The 25,368-nt window shown below is 41.3% G+C and overlaps 1 protein-coding gene across 8 annotated transcripts in view; it reads left to right on the top strand.

The window, feature by feature from the left end:
• The window catches only part of spire1b (spire-type actin nucleation factor 1b), a 37,176-nt gene extending 13,928 nt beyond the window's left edge, over positions 1-23,248 (top strand). Inside the window, exons 3-19 of one of the 8 annotated variants that reach the window (XM_076736545.1) lie at positions 133-369; positions 2,005-2,130; positions 7,547-7,621; positions 7,805-7,894; positions 7,987-8,151; positions 8,577-8,663; positions 9,237-9,366; positions 10,024-10,065; positions 14,078-14,241; positions 14,339-14,432; positions 14,638-14,780; positions 15,304-15,480; positions 17,801-17,938; positions 18,164-18,234; positions 18,352-18,379; positions 18,496-18,788; positions 20,841-23,248. In XM_076736545.1, coding sequence (XP_076592660.1) covers positions 133-369; positions 2,005-2,130; positions 7,547-7,621; positions 7,805-7,894; positions 7,987-8,151; positions 8,577-8,663; positions 9,237-9,366; positions 10,024-10,065; positions 14,078-14,241; positions 14,339-14,432; positions 14,638-14,780; positions 15,304-15,480; positions 17,801-17,938; positions 18,164-18,234; positions 18,352-18,379; positions 18,496-18,788; positions 20,841-21,096 — 2,316 coding nt within the window. In that variant the 3' untranslated portion in view covers positions 21,097-23,248. The remainder of the gene's footprint in view (positions 1-132; positions 370-2,004; positions 2,131-7,546; positions 7,622-7,804; positions 7,895-7,986; positions 8,152-8,576; positions 8,664-9,236; positions 9,367-10,023; positions 10,066-14,077; positions 14,242-14,338; positions 14,433-14,637; positions 14,781-15,303; positions 15,481-17,800; positions 17,939-18,163; positions 18,235-18,351; positions 18,380-18,495; positions 18,789-20,840) is intronic. The other 7 variants (XM_076736549.1, XM_076736546.1, XM_076736547.1 and 4 more) reach the window with 7 other exon arrangements.
• Positions 23,249-25,368: the final 2,120 nt, after the last annotated feature.

Consider the following 25,368-nt stretch of genomic DNA (forward strand, 5'->3'; position numbering starts at 1 on the left):
CAGATTTAATCATCTGCTTAAACTTTACAGATAGAGGTTGCACCTGCAGAAATAAGTGAATACACAAAAGTGACAGTCTGTACAGGAGTGAGTGCAGATCATGTGAATCTTCTTCTTGGTTGTCTCCTTCAGGTGATTGAGTCTCTGGGCATCATGATCTACAAGGCTCTGGATTACGGGCTGAAGGAGAATGAGGAGAGGGAGCTCAGCCCTCCTCTGGAGGAGCTCATCGACCTTATGACCAACATGTCCGAAGCTGAGAAAGACCCCTGCCCTGACGAAGGCTATGAGGCCACAGAGGAAGAGGACGAGGCAGAGGATGACCCTGACAACATCTCCAGTGTTCACGGCTACAGAGATATCTTCAAGGTAGGTACAATACCAAAGTGAATGTGGCTATCTTTTCTGTGTTAGTTCATCCATTGGGGCTATTCATGCTTAAGATAACTAACCAATCATTTTGACTGATTGCAAACAAGCTGTTGGTGCTTTTGCAGGAGATGTAAAACACATCACTTCCTGTTTTCAGGTGGACTTTGATGCCAATAAGACACCAAATTTAAAGCTACAGTCATAAATATTTTCATATGAACAATGGATCAAATAACTAGCTAGTAAATATTGCTGGAGTACAAAGTATAAGTACGTTTAAAATGGAAATAAAGGTCTTGGCCAAATGTAATCCACTGGTGAATTTCCAGGAACAGACGATATCAGTGAGGGTAGCTGTTCAGGAACACAAGTGTGAGAAAATGAAAATGTTAAACATGGCTCTGAACAAAGAGACTATAACCACAGTGCAGTCTGGCTGCCAGCCTCATCCTTGCTGGGAGTCATGTATCTCTGTTGTCCAATGGAGCACAGAGTCACTGTGTCAGTCCTCACATGGCCTCACACTGTTTACATAATGGCCACAGTCTCTCTCTCACACACACACACACACACACACACACACACACACACACACACACACACACACACACACACACACACACACAAACACTGCCTTCCAAGGAGATGTATCTGAGCAGTGTGGCACTCTGGCTAGCCTGATGGCTAGTTGGCTGTCAGTTCCAATTGTCGTCTCAGTGTTTTTCACCCTCCGACCATGCACTCTCTGTGCTCCCTCAGTTTACCTTTTGTCCTACTGTATTCACCCTTGCTGACATACAGTACAATACACTATTAACTGTTTTTAGTGCCACATTTATTCACTTCATGAAACCAAGCATAGCAGCATTTCATTTCGTTTGTGTGAAAATAAGAACAATATCATATTCATTTACCCTGGACACAGCATGTTCTGTTTTACCTACATGTGGGAGGATGTGGGCAGGATACAGCTTATGGAGGAGAGACGGTCGTCTGGTATTTTCTGGGGCCAGTGAAATTTTCTCTAACTGGAATGCAGTCTGGAAAAATGGACACCAAGAGCATGCCAAGCATAGACCCAGGGTACCTTCTGTTCCTGTGAGAGAGACAAGGACATATTCTGTCATCGCGGTTGTTCACTGTGTGTGTGTGTGTGTGTGTGTGTGTGTGTGTGTGTGTGCGCATGCGTGCATGTGTGCACGTGCAGCAGCATGGCTGACCTCAGGCATAGTTGCCTTGTGGTTTTTTAGTTTTCATGCAATGTCCTTGAGATTCTTTAACGACACTTCTTTGTTTGCTGAAAACTGGGAGTGAAAATGAAGAATGTGATCATGCAGATTTGTTTTTAAGAGGTTAAAACTGTCATGTAGTACAGGGCTGCAACACTTAGTTACTAATCATCTGCTAGTTGATTAGTTGCCTGACAGGCAGCAACAAAGTTTCATAATCAATAATGGTTTTAACTATTTCAGAAAAATGCTCAAATTGTTTTGTTCCATCTTCTGAAATTTCATTTGGGTGAATTTCTTCAGGTTTTGTTGTGGATTTTTCTCAACCATTTCATGTGTAGAATAATCGCAGCGGTGTGAGCTGTGTACTAAAAATCTCTCTGCTTCACTGTCTCCATTGTAGCTGTGCACAGCTCATTTACCAAGTCTATCAGACGCCCCCAGTCACTACCAGGCAGTGTGCCGGGCTCTGTACACAGAAACCAGGGAGCTACGCACTTTCCTGGAGAAGATAAGGAGTGCCAAAGAGGTGGGTCCTTATCAACGTCATCATCATCCTCATCCTGGCTCTGTGCTTTACTGCTTCTTTTCCATACACATTAATTACAGTTTAAGCCATCAAATATGTGTTTTAGTTACACATTACAGAGCACATATAGGAACATTATTTTTGGGTGTGGTGAATGTATAAACTCTTGCTTTATAATGCCAGTCTTCTTTAAAAGCAGTCCCTCTAATTAAGGGAGACAGGATGATCACTGACCTTTGATTAATGGACACAGCGAGGAATCACTGTAGAGGGTTTAGCAGTGTGACCTTACATAACCCCATACACCCCATATTTAACATGACTCTCACTCTCTGTGGGTACCACTGACACTGTCGGCAGAGGTCATTTTTGACACACACACACACACACACACACACACACACACACACACACAGACATTATATACACTATTTGTTGATTCTGGTTATGTGGTTAAGTGAGAATAGTAGCTGCAGTGGTTTAATGTGAAGCTTTTGACAAAGTAGACAGTCAGGCTATAGTCATATGTTGTTTTTCTCTTTGCTTTTGTGGATAAAGGGTTCAAATAAAGAAACCAGCAGACCATGAAAATGATGAATCAGTCAGCCATTTTGGCTATTTCAATGATAAGCCATCACATCTGAGAAGAAGGGCTCTATTATAGCATGTAAGAGGCATGGACATAACAGAGACACACACAGAGACATGAAGACAGCGATCAGACAGCAGACTTCCTGTGTGACAAAGCAGAGGTGGTCAGCTGATACAGAAAGGCATCTGTGGTTTTGACCGTGGAGATAGAAATGAATGGACACGTCACTGCACAGCCTATGTTTCTCCAGCAATGACATAACAGCCAGTACCTGACTCACAGCTTTCACTAGCAGCTTATCCTCATTACTTTATGCATAACTTAGTGCTCATAACATGTAAGAATAACCTGATGTGTGTTGTGGACTGTTTACACCAAATAGAAACATGCCAGAATTCAAGTTTGTGCATAAAACATCTCACAAAGGAAAAAAAACAACAACTGCTAGTTGAAAAATGAAAATTGAGACATAAATCAATTAAAATAAATCCTGGGGCCTTTAAATTTCTGCATTTAATGCTTCAAATGCTCCTTAATTTACAACATTAAGGGACTGGCTTCTTTAATAAACCTCAAATGATGCTATTAAAGGCCTCAGTCAGAGGCATAAGGAAGAACTTAAGGCTTCACTTTGACCTTTTGACGAGCATATTCAGGCATTTCACCTCTAAAAGTTGCTTTTTACATGGCAATTCCATCTTGATATTACTGCGATATAAAAGGTTTAGGGATGTCTCACGGTACAGAATTCAGCTGTTCTGTTGAATGAACTTGAAAAAAAAAATGGCATAGTCTTATAGTTTCCTGTATCTGCACTACCATTAAAAACTATATACCAGTTTCCATCTATCAGTGCTAACTGTAAAATGTGTATGTCAGTGATGCACATTAGAAATTCCATCAAGATGTTCAGGTATAAACTGGGACACAAGATTAAACATGTTGTACCACTTTACAAATTAACTCAATATATTATGTTGACATGTTGTCATATACATATGGTTCAGCATTGTGTTAAGTATGATTTAACTTGTTCTGCCCATTTCTAACCTAAAAAAATGGTTTGAAATGGGCTTTTATTTGTGGAGTTTTTTCCATCAGCTTTGGTACAAACTAGCCAAGTGTACGTCACCAGTGTTGTAATGTCCAAGCAGTCGGATGCAGTGTGTGGATGACAGGCCGTGCTCTCACACCCTGCTGGCTGACAGGTTGATGTGGGCCGCTGTGAAGAAGGAGTGACATGTTTGTTGTGCATGTCAGACATAGATGACAGCGTCTGGAGACATGCTGACTCTCATTCTGCCAAAAGCACTGAGTTCAGCGTCTCACAGCTGATATTCAGACAGGCATTCAAATAATCCTGTATGAGGCTCTAATTGTAGTAGTCGGTGGGTGTGTGATGTGGTGATTCCAACTTGTCTGCATACCACAAAGGATTAATCCTCCTTCAGTGTATTGCAGTGCAGTCTGTTATGGGTCATGGATCTGTTCATGTTCCAGAAAGGGCCTGGCAGGTGATTACCAATTATTTTCCTCAGTGATGTGTGATCAGCAGGCTTGCACAGTCAAAATGCATCATAATTGTTGCTTTCTACTTGATGAAAAGGCTTGAAAAGTGGCTCAGGGAAGATAAACATGACCTCATAATGTAATAATGTCTTTGCAGATGCATTATCGGCTCATTTTCGGTTCACATTGAGGCTGTTTGTCGGAACAGTGGAAAGTGGAACTCGTACATTTTGGGCTTTGTTTCTCCTCAGGAGCATTTTGGAGCTCAGCTGTGGGTGGGAACAGTTTCTGGAAGGAGTGGTGTGTGTGTGTGTGTGTGTGTGTGTGTGTGTGTGTGTGTGTGTGTGTGTGTGTGTGTGTTCCACCTCAGGGTTCCTTCCTGCTATGCACTACTGCTGTTGCCCTTTCTGTGTGCGTAATGCATCTGAATGAATAGAGGGGTTTTAGCTGGTTACATAACTTGCTGTTAGGAGAGAAGTCTTAATACTCAGTGGAGAAAGCTGAGAAAGAAACACAAAAAAGAGGAAATGTGGGGACTGCAGCTCTTTAGCCTAGAAAGAAACGTTTTTAAAAACAATCGTCACTATCATATGTTTATCATTTTATGTGACACTTCTTATAACACAGGTACAAAGTTGTTGTGTGTTATTTTAAAGGAGCAATTCAGCTACAGGAGGGCAGCTTTAACATACTGAATGAAATGTGGCCCTCATGAAACAAACACTCTATGAAACTAATGATTTTCTCTTCTGTCTTATTCCATGATTTAGCCAAGCAAGTGGTGTGGTCTGCTGGTTGTCTGTCTGTCCGACAGCTCTTGAATAGATTGCCATGGATTTTTTAAAGACATTCATGGGCCCCAGACTGATGATCTTACGTCTATATTGATATGACACTGACATCCCTGGTTTTGACTGAAATTTCTCAACAACTGTTGGATGGTAAATTTGGCAAACATTCATGGTCTCCAAAGGATGAATTGTAATAACTTTGCTGATTCTCTGACTTTTCATCTAGCACCATCATCAGGTCAAAAGTAGTATTTGTTCAATACTATATACACATGTTTGTATCTATGTATTAAGCAACTTTTAGCATGCTGACATGCTAAAGTAAAATGGTTAACACTGTAAATTTCATTCCTGCCAAACATCAGTATGTCAGCAATGTCATTGCGAGCGTGTTAGCATGCTGATGGTAGCATTTAGCTCAAAGCACTGCTACCTAAGTACAGCCTGACACACCTGCTAACATGACTGACTCCATCTTGTTATTGCTCTTTTGTTGAAGTGGCAAAAGTGCCTAAATTCTTGTGAAACAAATGACACCTCCATATACAGTATGTCCGCGTCCATTTCATTAACTTTATATGGTTTAGCTTCTGTGGTAAATGTATATCATCAAAAAAAAAGTTTAAATGTAGGAAGCTCATCTCCAGATACTAAAAATAAAAAAAAATAAAAAATCATATATTTGACTGTACTTCAGTGTCATCATTATGGCAAGAAGACTAAACTGTTGTGAAGCCTCACAGATGAGTGTGAGCAGGACGTGTGGGTGTGAATCTGTGGTGTGATTTTTCTGCTTAAAATATATACTTTATATGAGTCTGTGTCTATGTTTATCCCAGGATCTGCCTGTGTGTTCATGTTCTGAATGTGTGTGTGTGTGTGTGTGTGTGTGTGTGAGAGAGAGAGAGATACCCAGGAGTAAGATGGCCTCTGAGCAGCCCTCCCACGCCCACTTGCTAGTCTGTATGGCAGAGCTGTGCTGAGCCACAGGGGGACCTATCATTATGTGTCCATCACTACCAGCCATGGCTGCCAAAGAGCTGCTTTGTCTCCCCACAAAGACACCTCCTGCTGCTGGAGGTTCACAGAAAAGCAGCTGAATTAGTTGTGACTCACAGAAACAACTCTGCCTCCTATTTGCTCATGGATAAGTGCTTCTTGTCATCTGTTGAGAGCAAAAAATGAATAACAAAGAGCAGAATTACTGAGTGAAAAACTGAGGTTGTAGATGCAGTTGGTAACTGCCCTAATTATTCATGTGGACTTGCAGCAGTAGCGCGATTGGTTTTGTTCACACAAGGGTTGCCGTGCATGTTTTAATTAAAATGCTGTCCTCATTAAGTGCAGAGAACACTGCTTAATCAAACCTTTTGAAATGGAAATGTACGGCTTTGATGTGATTTCATGAGGCGCCACTCATACCAATGAGATAATGGTGCTTAAAAGCAACTGCACTGATCTCTTTTCATGCTCTTCGCTGGTTAGATTAGCAGTGTTTTAATTTGATGGGCTGTTATAAGCCATTAAACAATTGAGCATTACTGTACCTTGTGACGCTAAAGCATTGTGTACACTGTAGGCATGCAGAGCAATGATGCAGCAAAATGCATTCTGTTGTGTGTAATATTATGTAACTGCTGCATTGAGCCCAGCAGTCCAGTCCAGGCAGCTGTTCTCTGACAGGATAACAGTGAATTGTGATTTCCCTGGTGGGTTGAGGACTTAACTCGAAGTCAGCTGGGTGGACTCCCATGATTGTCTTATCAAACTCTCCTCTGCTGTGACGTGACAAGTCAGACAGCAGTCACACCACAAATATTAACCCGAGGCAACATATGTTCTGTCTGCCCACTGCTTTCAAATGCTCTCACACTTTCTGTTACATTTTGTTTCTCTCTACTAATTCCTCTCTCTCTTACACACACACACGCTGACATTGTCCTCTGTTGAACTTTGAAAGCAGCAGCAGAGAAATGCACGTTAGCTCCGTGTTAACCACTGATACGCTGTCAGTCATGCTGTCAGTGTTTTACAACACACTAATGGCCTCACGTTGTGCAGGTTCACACAGATGTCAGGATGGAGGAGCAGGGCATACTGTTGAATGCCTGATAGCAAGAGACTGTCTCAGGTCCATTTCTTGTTTTTGTTTTATTTGCTTATGTCTTACATAAAGAGGGAATTCATGATGAGGATTTTCTTTTTTTGAGGATACTATTTTTCAAGAACGAGGTAGCAGCTCTGTGAGGCTGTCGTGCTTATTGTAAAACAAAGCAAAAGAAAAAAACTGAGATGATTCGAAGTCTGAATTTGATTGTTAGCTGCCGTGGTAAGGTTAATATAAAAACTCCAGTTATCATTAGTTGTTCAAATGTCATGGCTATCCATCCAATAGTTGTTGAGATATTTCACTTTGGACCAAATGACTGATCAACCAACACTGACATTGCTAGAGCTTTATCACAAGCACAGCTATAAATGCTAATATGTAGTGTTTTGTTTCAATTCTCTCTCTCTCCACTAGAACCTTCGTAAGATGGAGGAAGAGTCATCAGAGGAACCTGGCCGAGACCTGAATGAGCTACAGAACGCTGACTGGGTAGGCAGCCAGACTCCTGACCTCTGACCTCCATCCTAAACTGATCATTTCTCCTGATCAAAGTCTCACTTACCTGAAGTACAGGGGGTAATCACACCCCCTTTTAGTTTCATGTTAAAGATTCTCCATAACTGCATGTTCACATCAAGACGTCTTTATGAATGCATGTTACACTCTAAATAGGCAGTGATTAAAGAACTTCTCAGGAACCGTGTTGCGATGGATAGAACTGCTCTCCTTGATGATCCCTCCTTATTCTGTGTGCACAGAGAGGTCAGAGCACAGATGATTGCTATTGTCCAAATAAATTCATATTCAAAGGGTTGTGCTATTTTCTCCATGCTGCCCTTTGCTTCCTCCGTCAGGCTCGATTCTGGGTTCAGGTGATGAGGGACCTCCGTGAAGGAGTCAAGCTGAAGAAGGTGCAGGAGCGTCAGTACAACCCTCTGCCCATCGAGTACCAGCTCACTCCCTATGAGATGCTCATGGACGACATCAGGTCCAAACGCTACAAACTGCGCAAAGTCATGGTCAGTGTCCAGTTTGGACCACACAAAGACATTAATGCCGCATGCGTCCTGCTCTGCACTGCTGCTGTACTATTGTTCCACTTTCATGGGAAATTGCTTGGAAAAGCTTGCAGCACTGTTGCAGAATAACTGTAGGCTGGAGTGATGCTCTTTTGGATACCAGTGCTTGACTTTCATTCCTTCAAGTTACCAGGAACGTTTAACAAAAGTCATGGAAAATAGTGCCAGGTCATTGGCTGGTTTGGATTAATCCCAGCCATACACCTCACATGGTGGCTATAAGACATTTAGTGTTGCAAGTCAAACAAGCAGGATTCGTGAGTTGGATTAGCATGATTACATAGTAAATAAGGAATGAAGCCATTTCAGTCTTCTTGTCTGTGTTGACCTTTTTCCTGTATGTTACCCTTGTTCTGCTGTTTCAGGTAAATGGAGACATCCCACCCAGGTTAAAGAAGAGCGCTCATGAGGTCATCCTGGAATTCATCAGGTCCAGACCTCCTCTCAACCCTGTAAGCACAACTTACGAAAATGAACGTAAATATCACAACCCATCCTCATGCAGCCTGTGGAAACGTGTGAATTGTTTTGTTTGAACAAATATTAGAGGCTCATACAGGCAAAATTATTCAGTTATTGACAAGAAAAAAGCAAAAATCATAGGAAATAAAAAAGGAATGCTCTAGACTTCATTATAGGATTTACACTAAAACTGAAAGAGCACTCTTTCTTCAACACTATCACATAAAAAAGCGCCTGTTAAAATGTGATAAATTTAAGCTGTATATTAAAACCAGTACAGCCTCTCTGACAAAATGAATGTTGCTGCTTTCTGTCACTGCATTGTGAACTCAGTGAAATGCTGCGATCATCACTTCTCACTTGATATGAATCTTACTTCAGAACTAGCAGGCGCTGTTTCAGCAGAGCGCTCGACTCTATGAGGTGAACAATCAGTCACAGGTGATATGAGGAGGTGGTGAGAAACAGGCCTGCAGGCTATAACCCTGCAGGTTTCTGTCAGTTGTACTCCACGTTACTTGCTCTCTGTCATTTTCTATATTTTATCCATCATCAAAATGTAGGTGTCAGCTCGTAAGCTGAAGCCACAGACTCAGCCTCCTCCAACGCTGCATGAGCGGATCCTGGAGGAAATCAAAGCAGAGAGGAAACTTCGACCAGTGTCGCCTGGTGAGGTCCGCAGGGGAAGGCTGGGTAAGGAAACTCACTGCTTCTTTGTCTCTGCTGTTGTTAGCGTTGTTGCAGACACACATGCACTCTCTCATGCACATGAAAGCATACTTCAGTCTGAAGTGTCTTTTTTAAGCTGAAGTATGGAGCTGATGCTTGCACCTGCTGGGCATCATGTGCAAACCAGCTAAATTCTATTAGGTAAATCTGTAGTAGCTTCATTATTTCGAGCTCTGTTTCAGTTCCTTTTCCACTTTACTACACTATTATTTGTGCCTCTGTTCTTTGCTGTCATAGCTAATGCTGCCTAACCTTTCACATTTGTGTTGCAACTAATGCCTATTATTGTTTTGATGTACTACATTGCAAAAGAAGTGGAAGTCGAACACAAATAATAATGCTAAGTGTCTGCAATTCCACTAATATGAACAATGTTAAAACCACTACTGTTTCTCAATGTCAGTAATCTCACACCATTGGCTGTGGATTATTTGAAAAACCGTTATGAAAGTGGTTATATCTAGTGATCTAAAACTAGACCATAAGCATGCTATACCCCTGCATTTCTTGCCAAATACAAACAGATTGCAACCTTTAATGTGTTACAGTTAGCCTTGCCTTAATTTACCTCCCACATCACAAGCAATAACCGCCCAATGCCGTGACTGTTTCTCGTTGCAGTAATTCGGCCACTTAGCATGTCTTTCAGTTTTGATGCGTCAGGTAAAGTCTACCTCGCTGCTTACCTGGCTTTTAATCTCCTTCTGTTTCCCTCCATGTTGTGGCTGCTCATCTGCTCTCCAGCCTGCACACACATCAAACATACTGTATCAGCACACTGCCTACACATTTCATGTCATGCTTCAGTGGTTGGTGATGGCTGTGTGGTCTGTGGAGGTGAAAACATGGTGATGTGGGACACTGGTCAGTAGGAGGACACTGATGACAGCAAACTGATGAATGACACATTGACCGGCGAAATGGATGCACAGGATTTTCAATGAAAGTACAAATATAGAGCTGAGTCAGAGCAGAGTGCTGAGGACACTGAGTTAATGCCCTTCTTAGTGTTTCTGGAGTTTTTGAAGGTTTTAGCAAAGTACACATGATGGGTGTTTTAGATGCTGCTCAATGTATTCAAATTTGACTACTTTTGGCATTTAGTCCCTCTTGTTGGAAAAACTGGAATATAATATAATTGAGCAGTAACAAGTAAAGACAGTTTCAAAAATCCCATTAAAAAATGGTGTTTGGGTGACGTACATTAATGATTGTCAACCAGGAGCACTCGTACCCCATGTGGTACTGCAGTTACCAGGGCTTACATGAAAAGACTGCAGAGTAGCTCAGTTTATTTAAAAGAAAATATCAACACACATTTGTGTTTAGCATGAAGATAAGAACACAAATAGGTTTGGCTGTTGCCTCACTTTCTGTCTGCCAGTCTGAGCAGCACTGACCTGACTGAACCTTCCGGAAAAGAACAAACAAAGTGCACAGACAAAACTTCAACAATTCAAGCATCCTGATGTTTTATGTTTCACATGTGCAGCCAGAGATCCAATCACAACTAATATACTATCTGTAGTGAAATGCTTTTGTATGTCGGACAAAAAAAACCCCAACAACTTGGGAACAACTGTATCAAAGGGCTTGGACTCAGGTTACGACTCTGTAGTCATTGTTCCTTGTTTGCAGCCTTGGAAAAGAACCTGTTGCATCATTGTTACTCTTTGTTAAAAGCAGCTTGTGTTACCCCCTTCACAAACTATAGTGATATGGTTTGTGTGACGTGTCCCTTATTTTAAAGTGTAAATACCAAAAATGTGGCAAGGAAAACACCAGGGATCGACAGGTGAGCAGATCCTAACAACATGTAATGAATTTAAGATAGCATCCCAGTCAGAGAGGCATTCTGAGAACACTTTGGGGTACAACTAAGCTTATGTGGAATTATGAAGGAAGAGTTGTGAAATAACAGTGCTGCCTCTATGCACTTCAAATCTCCTTGTGGAGGACATCATTTGATGTTACTGAATGACAGAACTGTGTCCAGCCCATAAACTCGGTCTGCAGCTCGTGTGAAACAAATGGACAGAATGACATCAGTCCTGAAAAGTGTTCCTGCTGTTGTTGCCGATGCTGCTCGAAACACTCAGAAAAAGTCTCCCCTTTGCTGAGTACATCATCTGTCAGATACACTGCTGTAATGTTAGTCGTATTGGAAGTAAAAGTGCATGCAACCAGCTGGAGTGAAGTGGAAGAGCTGAAAGAGTTCCTGCCACCTCTGTGTCTTCAAGAAACCACGACTTCATACGAAAGAGTCCTTGGTGACTTGCAGAATTGAATCAGGGTGCAGACGGATCAGTGTGCAGCCTCATGCTCTGCACAGCACTGGACACTCAGTATCACATTAATTCTGTGCTCCACTTCCCTCCCACTGAAGCTACTGTCTCTCATCACACCACACAAGCTTTATCACCTCATGCTTATTTCATTCATGCTGACTGATAATCTGTGTGTGTACGATCTGCCCTCGTTAATGGATCATTCTCATACGCAGTGAACAGTTTGATTGTCACTGTGCTCTGTATTTCAGGGGGAAGTGGTACATACCCACCAACACTTTAATGAACATGATTGAGGTTTTAATTTGGAACAAAAAAAAATACTGCTTCAAGGAGAAGTCCATTTAAAACTCTGTTGTCACATATCTCTCGGTGATGTATCATGCATTTGTGGGTCTGTTGTATTTTGTTTGCTGGTGTTTTTTTTTTTTTTTTTCATTTTCCATAACTGACTAAATGGAGATGGTGTGTGTAAAATGCATCTACCATTTCTGGAATGGCTCCACATTTTGAAAATACACTTATTTGTGTTTTTGAAGCTAGAGCCAGGTGGTTAGCTTAGCTTAGCTTAGCTTAGCATAAGGACTGGAAGCATGGCGAAACAGCTAGCATCGCTCTGTGCAAACCCAAACTGAAATAACATTAAGTTGTAGTTTCAGAGTGAGTCACACCTTGCAGCGTTTCCTGGCTGGGTGCAGTGACCTCCTGCAGTCTCGAGAGAAGTTAGCCGTTTGACAAGAAAACAGCTACAACTCTTAAATCCTCATAAAACCATGACTTGTGTCTACATTTCTTTCATGTACGGATTGAACAAAACAATGCAACAAGTTAACTAGTGAGCCTGGAGATGCTGATAGGCTGATTTTTTTTAACGTTGGACAGAGCCAGGCGAGCTGCTTCCAGTCTTAATGCTAAGCTAAGCTAATCGCCACCTGACTCTAGCTTCCTACAGTGCAGAGACATTAGAGTGGGAGTGATCTGCTCCTCTAATTTTCCACAAGAATGCATTTAAGGACATTCCCCAAATTTTGAAATACTCCCCTGTAAACAAGAAATGTTTCAGCTAAAACGGGAATGCTAAATGTTAGGTTTGATGACAATGTTTATAGAATTAAAGATCAAGGATTTCTTTGCCAACATTTTAACACTCAGCAGTCATACTTGAAAACTCCAAAAGTGGCAGAGAGTCCTTCACCATCATCAGCAGCAACAGGACATGTAGAATTTTAATAAAGCTGTGTGGCTGCACACATAACACATACGTATATACCCCACAGCTGAAAAATGACATAACAAATAGTGGAATATTCTCTTAGCTATCCTAATGAAGGAGGTGTCCCCTTTTAGGTTTTGGCAAAACTCGCAGTATGCCACAGGATTTGTTCCGTATTGGACTAGGTAAAGTATGAGCTACTGTGGTTTGAAAGGCCTTTTTCACCCTTAACCTAATGGCCTTGTCTGTCTGCCTCCCTGGCTGTGAACTAATATCTCCTCTGTTTTAATGTTTAAATAGTGAAGCCTGGCCACAGGTAGAGTGTGTAAGTGTGGCTGATTATGGCACGTTGGTTTGTGTTAAGAGGAGTCTAAAGCCTGGTGATGTAGTCTCTTGGGAATCTCAGGCTGTCGAACGACAGTTAGTTCTAGTCCAGCAGCAGATACTGTACGATGAGCTCCTGTGGATGCTTTTCCCACAAACAAGAGAAGAGAAGGGCGTTAAAGGATAAATGAGAGAGGTTTCAGGGCTCCCATAGATCCAATCAGCTGCAGCTCTTTATCTGTCTTGTGCAGCACTCCTCTGTCTCCTCTTCTCACTCCCCCCGTCCTTCTAAATCTTCTTTTCAACCATTTTTGCGCCCCTGGAAACCACAGCTAGAGTCAGGCAGCTTGGTAGGTAATTGGTTATAATGGCACAAAACAACTCCTCTCAGGGCAGAATGATCTTGTAAGTCAATTGTGGTGTTTGCGTTCAAGGACTCAGCTCTGCCAAAAAATATACCATAGAGGCTGTTAGGAGAAAGAATCCCCTTTTAGGAGTTCAGAGGTTAAATATTTCATGAAAGAGACATCCATGCTCTGTGTGTAACAACAGCCTGCTCCTCTGCCTCCCCTCAGACCAACTTAACTCACCCTTCCTGACCTCTTTAAGCTTGGGATGGATCTCAAACCTCAGTCCTCCAGAAGATTCATTGCATCTTTTCACTTCACCTCTCATTAAAACACACTATAATTTGAAAACATGTCCCCTTTTTCAGGGGCAGAACAGTCAAAATAGATTAAAAGAGTAACACAGGATGCAAGGAATCATATGAGGAAGTGTTTTGCGATTCATCCCAAGTGCTTCTCCCCTTTTGTCTGAATGACTGTCTCTTGTGTGTGGCTCTGTGCAGATGAGTTTAGTCCGTACATGGGCAGGAGGGTGTCCAGCTCTCTGTCTCTGACCAACGGATCAGAATCTCCCAGGGTAGAGCCCTCCGGATCTCAGTCTGTACCTCAGAGGAAGAGGCTCCTGAAGGCCCCCAGCCTTGCCGAACTGGACAGCTCTGACTCTGACGTCAGTATGAGTTTGTGTAATTGGATGGATCTTTAGAAATTCCATCTGGCACGTGTGGAGCAAGTGATTGAAGTTGTTGTACATTCCATTCATTCAGGATGAGATCGTTGGGCGCAGATCAGCCAGCAGCTCCAGTGTGGCTACATCTTTGATGGATGACACATCTCCAGAGTCTGCCCTGGGGAAGAAAAGTGAGTCAGGAATTATTTCAACATTCCTGTCCCAGCTCAGTCGCCTCCTTGACTAAATCACACAGTGACAGCAATGTTTTCCTGACATTTGACTTTTTTGTTGCTGTTCATCATTAAAAGTTCTTGAACCCTGATTTAACCAATCAGTGGAATCTTTCCAGTGAAGTTGTCTCTATTTTACTTCTCTTTCCTCTATGAACACCAGCTCCCCCAATGTTCCTGCCCATTTCCTCAACACCCCAGCCAGAGAGGCGTCAGACCCCCCAGAGGAGACACTCCATCGAGAAGGAAACCCCGACCAACGTCCGACAGTTTCTGCCGCCCTCCAAACAGAGCTCTAAGTCTCTGGTGAGTCATCTCTTCACAGACATCCTCTGTAGGTGAAATGTACCATGAAAAAATATTCGGGTTATAAAAAAAAGGTCAGGACAAGAGGTATTTCTTTTGGTTTTATTATTTTCATGCCATTTATAAGAGCAGTAACAGTTAACAAGCCACAAATAGTGTGACAGTATTAGAGCGTCTGACTGTGGACTCTCTGAGAGACAGTGTAGCCTGCAAAGATTTAACCCTGCTCTGACCACATGTCCCGTCCAGTAACTTCATGAAGGAGACAAAAAAGATGGAGAAATTGGCAATGATGGAGCGAAGGTGAGCATCGGGATCACAGAGAAGCTAATGAAGGGATTGAATCCAAACACTCACTTCCCTTTGTTTGTGTGACATTTGTCTTCCTGGATTTCTTCGCTCTCCTTTTTCTGTCACTAAATCCACATTGTCTGCTCACATAACCTCCTGGTGGGACTTCTTCAAACAGCAGGAACCCCTCTCTTCCTCTCCCACACACACTCCTTCACCTTCTCTCATTCAGGTTGGGATGATATCTTCATATCATTCCTGGATCCCCCTCCTCCACCTCCGCCCTTCTCCCTCCACTCTCCACCCTTTGCAGAGCTCCCACCCTATCGAGGCATTTGTGTTGGGGTTGGTGAAGGCAGTTTTTGCCCTGTGCAGGGCCATTTGCATCAGAGGAAGAGAGTCAGACAAGGTTTGCCAGTCTCCCTCAGTCTGTCTGCATAATAACTGTAGCTGCCCATCCCCAGCTGATGCTTCCTGCTTCAGTAGAGATCATTCACCTATAGAGCATGCTGCTGACATTATAGACTGAGGATAACTGCTTTTTATCTGAGGTGTGATCCCGCAGCTAGTGAGCTAGTGAGTGCATTTATTTATTTCACTTCACTGCTTTAGATCACATTTTAATACTCGAACAGAAGTAGGCAGCTGCAGCTCAAATTCATTTCAATCGGCTCTAGTGTTGAACAAATCATTTACTAGTGGTGGGATGTATTTACAATAAATGTCTGATTTTCACCTCCATATTTTGGTTTTTCTGTGGCACTATAAATATGAAGACACTGTTTAGGATGTTGTTTCATGTATTTGAGTTGCTACAAAGCAGCATACTGCGGCTGTCAGGCGTCATGAGATGAACATGAGTTATTGAGCACTTATGTGTACTACAGAAGTCAGATACTCAGGATATGTGACTGTTAAAGAGGTTTTCAGCAGGATGCCATAGCCAGCAAACAAAGATACCAATTACCTAAATGCTTTTTCAACCCAACATTAACTGAGGGAGTAATAATGATCAGTATCACCTGAGCACTTCAACTGTACATTGGCAGTACTGTAATGTAAAACCATAAAATGCTTCAAAAGCTGTATTTTTCCACTTTGATCTGAAATTCATCAGGGGGAAGGTAAAACTCGTCAGTATGTGGATGCAGCAAAAGCTTTATTTCACAAACCATGTCCCTGCACCTCAACCAGCTCATTTGTTTGATTGTTGGTCTCTTAAATTAGAGTTAGACTGACAAATCAGAATAACTGATATCGAGTATGTGCTGGCTGTCAAGTAAGTAAGAAACTGCAGTACAGAAATGCCCGAGATATGTTCAAGATCAGATAAAAACAGTGTTGCTGTTACATAGTTTGCCCACCAGAGAGCACTGACACGTTTACTTTTGCACACTCAAACGTCCTTCTCAGTTCACACGGTCACTGTTCCCTAAAGATGAATTGAAGAGATCCTTGTGAAAAATGTTTAGATTGTGTGTATTGTTAAGAAAAAGAAACATTATATATGCAGGCCAATCTATCATTATGGTACGTTCGGAGCTCAAATATCAACTCTGTTTCATAACTCCAGTATCATTCTGGCTGTTTTATTTGTTTTAACTTACTTACACTTCCTATTTGAAAATGTCCCCATTTTATGTTGCTTTAATTCACAATAATTGAAAGTGATGTGAAGTGACTGCAACGCAACAATGAATTTATTAAGTAGTAATAAGAAAAAAAGAACAAAGAAATAAATCAGCTGAGTCTGTGTATTAAAACAGAAAACAGCAGCTAGGAGTATTTCTGAACCAGCCAAACAAGCCTCTGTCATTTTGGCTTCATCCTGGCTGATGGTCCGGTCATCCTCCTCTGTCCTGAATCAAAGAGAGAGATGAGCTGCTGGACCTCTGGTGGGCTTTTCACAATTATTCCGACCATTCAGGACTGAAGCAGGAGAGGTCATCATGCACACGCTAATCAAAGCTGTCATGAGTATAATTAAGAATAAGAAAGCAGAAGTTTAAAGTCCCTCAGAGGAGTCAGTGTCTGCATCATGGTTTGTTTTTGCAGTTCTTTGCAGTCGTGAGGTGCACAGTGCAGGAGAGCAGTCTTCCCCTGTTTAGAGCTGGTATGAGGAACTTTTGGAGTTAGTCCATCCTGTGATCAGTATCATGGTTCTTCCCTTTTAACTTAAATATCTTGACAACTAAAACATCAATTCAAAGATTAAAACATCATAGGTTTGTGACCCACATCCTGTCAATCGCAACACATTTACACCAACATACAAACCAAGACACAATGCCTCCACCTGTCAACATTCATCAGATGAATCAACATATACACAGTTATGGCTTTGATTTGTCACCTCATTCTTTATGGAGAGTAAATAAGGGTGTGTGGAGTGCAGTTGTGTTACTCTGAAAAATGGCTACAACTCTTCAAGACAATGGTTGTCCAGGTTGTGATGAACTCTGCTGCCCTGCACTGCTGCTGGAATCATGTCTTCCCATCATTCTCGTTGTTTACGCATCATGAGCTGCTCTGATTTTTCTTCAGTGAACAGCGAGAACATTTTTATGACACAAATGAAGTCTGGACCCACACAGGCAGCTCTGAAAGGTGCAGAGGGATGGCTGCTTGTGTACTGAATGGTAAACACAGAGTGTTGTGTCTCTGCAGCCAGAGTCAGTCATTGTCGTGTGTGTCTGGACATATGTGTGTGCGTGTGTGTGTTGTTACAGGAGGAGTTCTGTTTCCCTGTGGAGTGTCTGTCTCTGACCGTGGAGGAGGTGATGCACATCAGACAGGTGCTGGTTAAGGCAGAGCTTGAGAAGTTCCAGCAGTACAAAGAGATCTACAACGCTATGAAGAAGGGAAAGGTAACTTCATCTTTTATGACACATGTTGCTTTTAACGTGGACAGTATAAAACAGCAAGTGACTGCATGAACCAACCATCCCTTACAGATGTAAACAGCCTTTATGAATGAATAGACCTCTAGCTTTCTTGACTTCAGCATGAGGGAACGAGCACAGATCTTTCTTCTGAGCTCCAGCAGATTACATTTGGTGCTTTCTAATGTCTTCTTCATCTTTTTATTGCAGCTTTGCTTCTGTTGTCGAACCAAAAGGTTTTCCTTTTTCACCTGGTCCTACGTCTGCCAGTTTTGCAAAAAGTAAAACATCTTCCAGGATCATCTTCATCTTTTGCATTTGAAATGAAATTTATTGGGAAGAAGTGTGACTGTTTTCATTCATCACTTTCTCTGTGTTTTCTCTCTTTGTGCTTGCAGACCTGTGTGTTCGCAGTGCTGCAAAAAGGTAAGTCAGATAGTTCAATCAGCTGCCTGTGCAGCATGATATCCTGCCTCCATGTGCTCAGTCAGCTGACAGTAATGTGCTGCTGAATTCCATTCCATGTCTTCCCTCTCTTACAGATGCGGCTGCCATCCAAACCTTACTCCAGCTTGCCCATCTACTCCATTGGCTCGACCAACACTCTCCCCAGGGAGAGGATACATGCCATGGCTACTGTAGGACAAGGACTCTCGGTGGCTGGAGGGCCAGGTCCGTCAGCAGTGGGAGTGACCACAGCGTCTCCCACTTTGAAAGGAGCCACAGCAGGAGCATCTAAAGGAGCTGGAAAAAGCTCTGGAGCAGCAGCTGCTGCTAAATCTGAAAAGTCCTCCAGTTCAACACAGCGCCACAACCTTCAGAAGACCATGTCCAAGTAAGAGCACATGAGCACAGGTATTCAGATTGAAGAAGTCACATTACCCAAGTGAAAACCAAATATGTACTTCAGCACGCTTAAAGTATATTTAAATACAGAGTATCTTTCCAGTACATTCATGCAAATTTGTATTTACTTTACATAGATTGAAAGCAGACATACTTCAGTAAGTGTGTTAAAACACTATTAGAATAATGTTGCATTCATGCTGTCATGGCATACTCAAAAGTATAGCTTTACTTTAATCTTTAATTATAAATCTGTATATATCTATCTATCTATTTTTCAAGAATCAGACAATGAGAGGTGCACAATATGTCAAGGAAAGGCAGGTGTGCACTGAATGCATGATATATCTGAGGACATATAGAGTATGTAGAGTACATCCGGTTCATCCTGAGTTTTAAAGTACACTTTAAGTGAAAATGCTCAAGAAGTATGTAAAAATATACTAGTATCCAAATGTGCATGTGTTTGTAAATCTATTAATCTCAGATTTTATGTATACTCAAAGTATAAAGTAAGTATTTGCAGTATGTCCTCCTGACTACCAGGAAAAAAAAATATTGTCCAATCACAAATTAAAAAATAATAATAAAAAAAATTTTTAGGACACTTTTTAAACACTTAAATACTATGCCAAAACTACAGTTAAAATAATTCAGACAATGTTTTAATGTGTTGTTAAGAGACTTATATAAAATGTGTCAACAACATTTCAAGCCAAAATTTGCTCAATAAAAAGTATTACACACTTACTTTTCCTTTTCCCATAAAATGAGCTTGCACTGATGGACATCATTTTCCTTAATGAGAAAGGGAACGGTACCAAAGCCCCACCCCTTCACATTTGGTATCATTGAAAAGTCCTAAATGTCCTCTGTAGAAAGCAGAAGGAGGTAATTCATTAGTATGCAGTGGGTGGGAGATATTCAGTTTTACAAATGTCCTCCACAGAGGACAAATTTGAACTACTGGTAGTCAGGAGGATATTAAATATACTTAAAATAGTCCCATTTTGGCATGGTCAAGTATTCTTAATACAGCTCAAGTTGGACTTTTGTACTTAGTTAGTTTTATACTAAGTACAAAATTAGTTGTTCCAATTCAGCACACTTTAAGTACACTATTAATAGTCTGGATGCAAGTAAACTTTAGTATGCTCAGTATACTGATATTTAGTATATTTTAGTGCATTTTTTTCACGAGGGTAATTATGTCGTGATATAATATAAATTCTCCTTTAGAAAGTTTGTTTTATATTGGTACAAAAAATACATTGTGCAAGAGTGAAAGCACACACATTAAAAGATTTTGGAAGTCTGGTTCTGAAAATGCTGCAAATGCTAAAACATATAGAAAAGCTGAAAACACTCATAATGACAAAATGCAGAAAACACTAGAACACAATGAAAATACAAAAAGGCCTTCAATCATAGCAGCTGCTGCTGGTGAACAATATGTCCTCCTCACCTGGCTCATATATCCAGTGTGCATCTGTAGACTGTGGTGCACTTTCACTGTGACATCTAACGGCTGAAAAGTTGGATGATTAAAAGTAAAACAGGCACTGAAGATCAAACTCATTATTTATTAAGACATTTATCTAATCAGCTGTTACTTACTGTCATCTTATTTTTCTTTATTACACCCAAACCTTCTTGTCAACAATCAATGCTTTGAGGACCAAAAGCAAGGTTCTGTTCACCACGTATTGATATTAAAGGTGCAATGTGGAAGATATGGCCAGGATTATGACTGGTTGGTGCTAATAGGACCACTAGCGGCACGGCTTACCAAGTTAACTAGGTAATGACAACTAGTAGCTACAGCCCGAGATAGCTACAGCAAAGAGTGCAGTGAGCAGCAGTTGGCAGTTACTCTGCTGATCTGCTGACCTCTATCTGTTACGAGTGACCATGACCACACACCTTGGATAGTTAAAACAATTAGTCAATTAAAGCAAACTCTACTAACAAAATCGACATAAAAATAGTGTTCTCTGATGCCGCTGATGCCAAACCATCCTCCTGTTTCTGTTCCACGTAGGTTTTCCAAGCACGGCTCCTTAAAGTCTCATGAAGAACTGGAGCTTCCCCCGGAGCTGACGGAGGACTGGGCCACCATGGAGGTGTGCGTGGACTGCAAGAAGTTCATCACTGATATTATCGCCTCCAGCAAGCACAGCCTGTCACTGGCCACCAAGAGGGCTCGCCTAAAACGCAAGACCCAGTCCTTCTACTTGTCCTCCCCAAAGGGAAGGGAGGACTACCGTCCCTCTGAACGAACAATCAAAGAGATCTAAAACTCTTTATCTCTTCCTCTGGCTGCTTCCAGCTCCAATGGCACAATTATAAAGACTCAACACTGGATATGATGTTACTGTACATGTGCACTTCAGACAGTTAAAGCTGTCAGAATGGCTGATATGAACCTCAGTGGTGGACGGTGTGTCTTTTGTTGCTGTGTCCTGATCATCGTGTACAGCTCCTTCAGACAACAGCATATTATAGATTTTTTTTTTTTTTTTATTAATTCCCATATCATAGATGATCCTTTAATCTCCGGCCTCAGTGTCTGAGTAAAGAGACAAGAAGTGTTGTGATGGCAAATGGCAATGCCTCAAAGTGGAATGACTTCCCTCCCCTCTGATGGCACAGCAGCGTGGTCCAACCCAACTCACACTCAAATCAATAAGCACAAGAAGGATTGGTGTGTGTTTGTCTTCCTCAGGCTCTGGTACTGCAGAAGACACGAGGCCTGCGGAGACATCGTGCTGTAAACTGAGAGTGACACTCAAGAAAAAATGAATATTAATCTGTACATTTTGTATGAGTTTTAATTTACTTTTTTACACGTGTGTACAGTAAATGATTGTTCGATGACAAGTCGCTAACTGCTTTGAATTTGGAGTTTTATTTTGCTCACGATGCTCAATGAGACGTTTCTGTTTTCTTGAGGAAGCAGAGGACAGGTTTTTGTGTCCTCACGTCTGTTTGTTACATCACATTTAGAAAACATCTTCTGTTTTTATGCAGATTTCGTGCCAAATAATAACTTCATTCTAATCTGTATGTCAGCCAAGGAAAAGTCCTTTCCCCTGATGTATGTTTGCAGCAGCCTTTTAACAAAATGAGGTAACAAATTGGGCCGAGCCTGCTTATTACAACATGGTTTCAAATCTCTTTCTACCATTAAATAATCAAGACTAAATAAGTATGAAGAGTTTAACACTCAGCATCATCAGGGCTCTGTCTGTATGATTTGATCAGATTTGATGGGCGATTTTAGTCTTTTAGTCTTCCACAAAGTGAGAGACAGAAAAACAATGGTCTAATTAAGCCACAGAGGCTGAGATATTTGTGTCCAATATGGGTCAAGCTCAAAGAATGCTATAGCCTACATCTCCCATGATGCCTACTTCAAACCAGTGAGCACAGCACAGGCAAAACGAAACATACTTAAACCTTCGATTTAAAACAACCAAACTATTCTAACTTTGAGAGAAAATGTGCTCATGTTGGACTTCATCACTTATAGAGACTGAAAAAAAATCAGTTTTTAGGGCCTTCAAGCACATTTCTTAACCACACATTCACATTGTGTGTTCATTTGCAACTATTTGTCACTTAAATCAGTCAGATGTGCACAGATGCAGGTATAGAAACATTATTACCTGCAGCATCATGTGTGGGAATCTTCAGTCTTGCCTTTTGATAATTTACAGGAAATATCTGCATATTTTTGCATTTTGAAATACCTACAAATAAATGCGTTGGTAAATATATAATATGTACTGTATTAACTTCTCAACAGTTCTTTACACTAAGTTCCTGACTTGTATTTATATTGTGTAAGATTAGTCACAATAAAACAGCTCATGTTCATATTTTTGTACAGATATACACTTTATGAAACTCAGTTCACTGAACAGGCAGGAAAAAATAATAAAATAATGTTTTTGCCATTCTGTAAGTCTTAATATAACACATTTCTGATTTCACTCCATCATTCAGAGTCTCATTGGCAGGAAGAAGCAGCTGACTTGTGGCCTGTCTTGTTTGTTTCTTCATCACATTCCTCATCTTCCTCCTTAAGATGTTTCTGCCTTAAGAGTTGCCTTTTCTGATCACACTCATATGTTGAACAGTCATCTACTGTAACTGTACATACTTTGTTTGTGATGGTTTGTTTGTAGGTCAGCTCTGCGTTGCCTCCATGGTACCTTGACAGTGAGACTGCTTTAGATCTGTGTCTCTGAGGGAAACTATCCCAGTACAGTGAGTTCAGGGGACGAGTTGGAAGTCCACACAAGAAGCCTCAACGTGTGACAGCATCATGCATGTACTACGGTGTAGCTTGTACCTTCAGTCTATATTACCTTCAAGCTGTAACTCCCTGCAGAGTGCAACAAATGACGACTACAACAATAAACTGTAATGCAATACCTGATCAAAGCATCTGGATTTTCTTTGTCTTGTACTTAAAAATATGCAAAAACATGTTTTTCCTTCTCTTGGATTGGCTCGTGATGTCCCTCCAGGCAGGTCAGGGTGGTGATGGTGGAAGTCTTCAATCAGGGCCAGATCCAGAATGTCACAAGGTGAGACCCAGGAGTGCTCCTATAGGCAGTTTAGGCCCTAAACACTATGTTAGTGTTTTAATTTATGGTATGCTACAGTATTTTTTGCCAACTGGTTGTTGCATGGAGAATGCTGGAGCTTGATGAGAGGTATTGATAGTCTACGTTTGGTAGTTTTAGATCTTGTAATTATTACTGTTTTGTCAAAATTTGTAAGGTAATTAACCATTAGGAAACAAAAGTTGGAAATAATTTGCCAATTAAAAACAGTTGTATTTTCTTCACCAGTATGTCATTAATGAAGGTAATCAAAAATAATACTTGAAAACTAATACTCAGCAAGCTCACTGTCTAGCAAGTGGGTGTTTGATTTTAAAATGTTACGTCAGTGCAGCTGAAATTTGAATAGCTCACACATTTCTATTTAACTGTAATGTGCATTTTAGAGCCGTGTCGTCTGTGAATTTATGATTGGTAGCTGTTGTTTGTAGCTAGTCATTTCTGTTAGGGTCTGCAGTTTTCCCCTCCTTTCCCAATTGTTTTCTTGTGTTTCCCTTCCCCTCTGTCTCCTGTCTGTCTCTCCCCTGTCTGTTGTGTATGCGTTTTACTGCAGGTTGCAGCTGACAGGTCTGGTCTGGCCTCCTCCTCTCCTGAGCACACCTGCTCTCAATCATTCAATCAAGACTCACCTGCTGCCACAGTATTTAAGCACTGGCCTTCCTTCCAGCATTCATTGAACTGTCTGTTCATCCTGGTGGTGGTAATGACTGAGAATCCTGGTTTTTTTGTGTCCAGGTGGACTTCAGTCTGTGCTCTGTTAGTCTGTCCACGAGGAGTACTCTGGATCTGGACTCCTCTCCAGCCTGTTCACTCTCTCGTCATCCCCTTTGTTTGAGGAACTACAAGGCTCGTCTGTTTTTGAATATTCATCAAACTGCTAACTTTAAACTCTACACCTGTCTGAGTTAAGCGTTTGGGTCCAGTTTCGCTGCATGCAAATGTAACATTTTCCCTTTTTTAGAGCATTAGGTGTAAATGCTACGAAAGAGCAGCCAGTAATTATCCTGGGCTTTCTGTCCTTTGTTGTTTTGGCCTAATTAAGGTCAATGCAGAGTATGTTTATTTCTGCATTGTGTCAACACTAATTTTGAATGTTGGTGAAAAGGATCTCCAGTAAAAGTCTAGCACTTGTCAGAGCTGTGTTGTGATATTTGCTTCTGTAATGCACATTCATAAAAATACACCTCATTTAACTTTAAAGTGTGCTTTTGTCGACCTTGAAGTGTCACACTTACAGACATAAGGACAAATGTATGGGTAGGCCTAGTTTGACAAGTGTAGTTGAATTAACATGTCATGTGGACTTCTGCAGTACAAGATGTGAGAACCTGAAGGCCTTTTACTCTCATTTGATACAGCTTGGTATGCATTTCATTGATGGACATTATTCCTTGAGTTTACAGATGTTTAAACAAGGTGAGATGCTTTCTGCTGCTGCAATCACATGAAGTTTCAGGTGGAATGGGCCAAGTCACTATTGGACCCTGGATGATCGCCCTTAAGGGTTGTGTCATATCTGAGGGCATCACACCAATCTTTTTGACAGGACTTGCTGCTGTGTTTGCACTCGACCACATATTCAACCTGCATTGTGAATGTGGATTGTGGTAAGAAGTCATGATATCTCTCCAACTGGCTGTTTTGTCACTATTCAACTTTACTACCATCTACTGGATGTTTGGATGTACAGCATTTATTCTGCCAAGGCCTAATGCCCTCTCTCACAGTGTTAACAAAAATAAAAAACAATTTGTGTGTCCAATTCCAAGCCAAGAAAAAAAAAAATAAAATCTTTTTTCCCCAGCCTTCCTACACTACCCAGAGACCAAACTCAGCTCCTCCCAGCTCTCAGCCATCTTCTACTCCACCTTTCCATCATCGACTGAACTGCACTGCATGACTGATCATTCACTGTCCAAATACAGAGTGCGTACA

Source organism: Chaetodon auriga, chromosome 8 (genome assembly GCF_051107435.1).
Source record: "Chaetodon auriga isolate fChaAug3 chromosome 8, fChaAug3.hap1, whole genome shotgun sequence".
Taxonomy (NCBI): Eukaryota; Metazoa; Chordata; class Actinopteri; order Chaetodontiformes; family Chaetodontidae; genus Chaetodon; species Chaetodon auriga.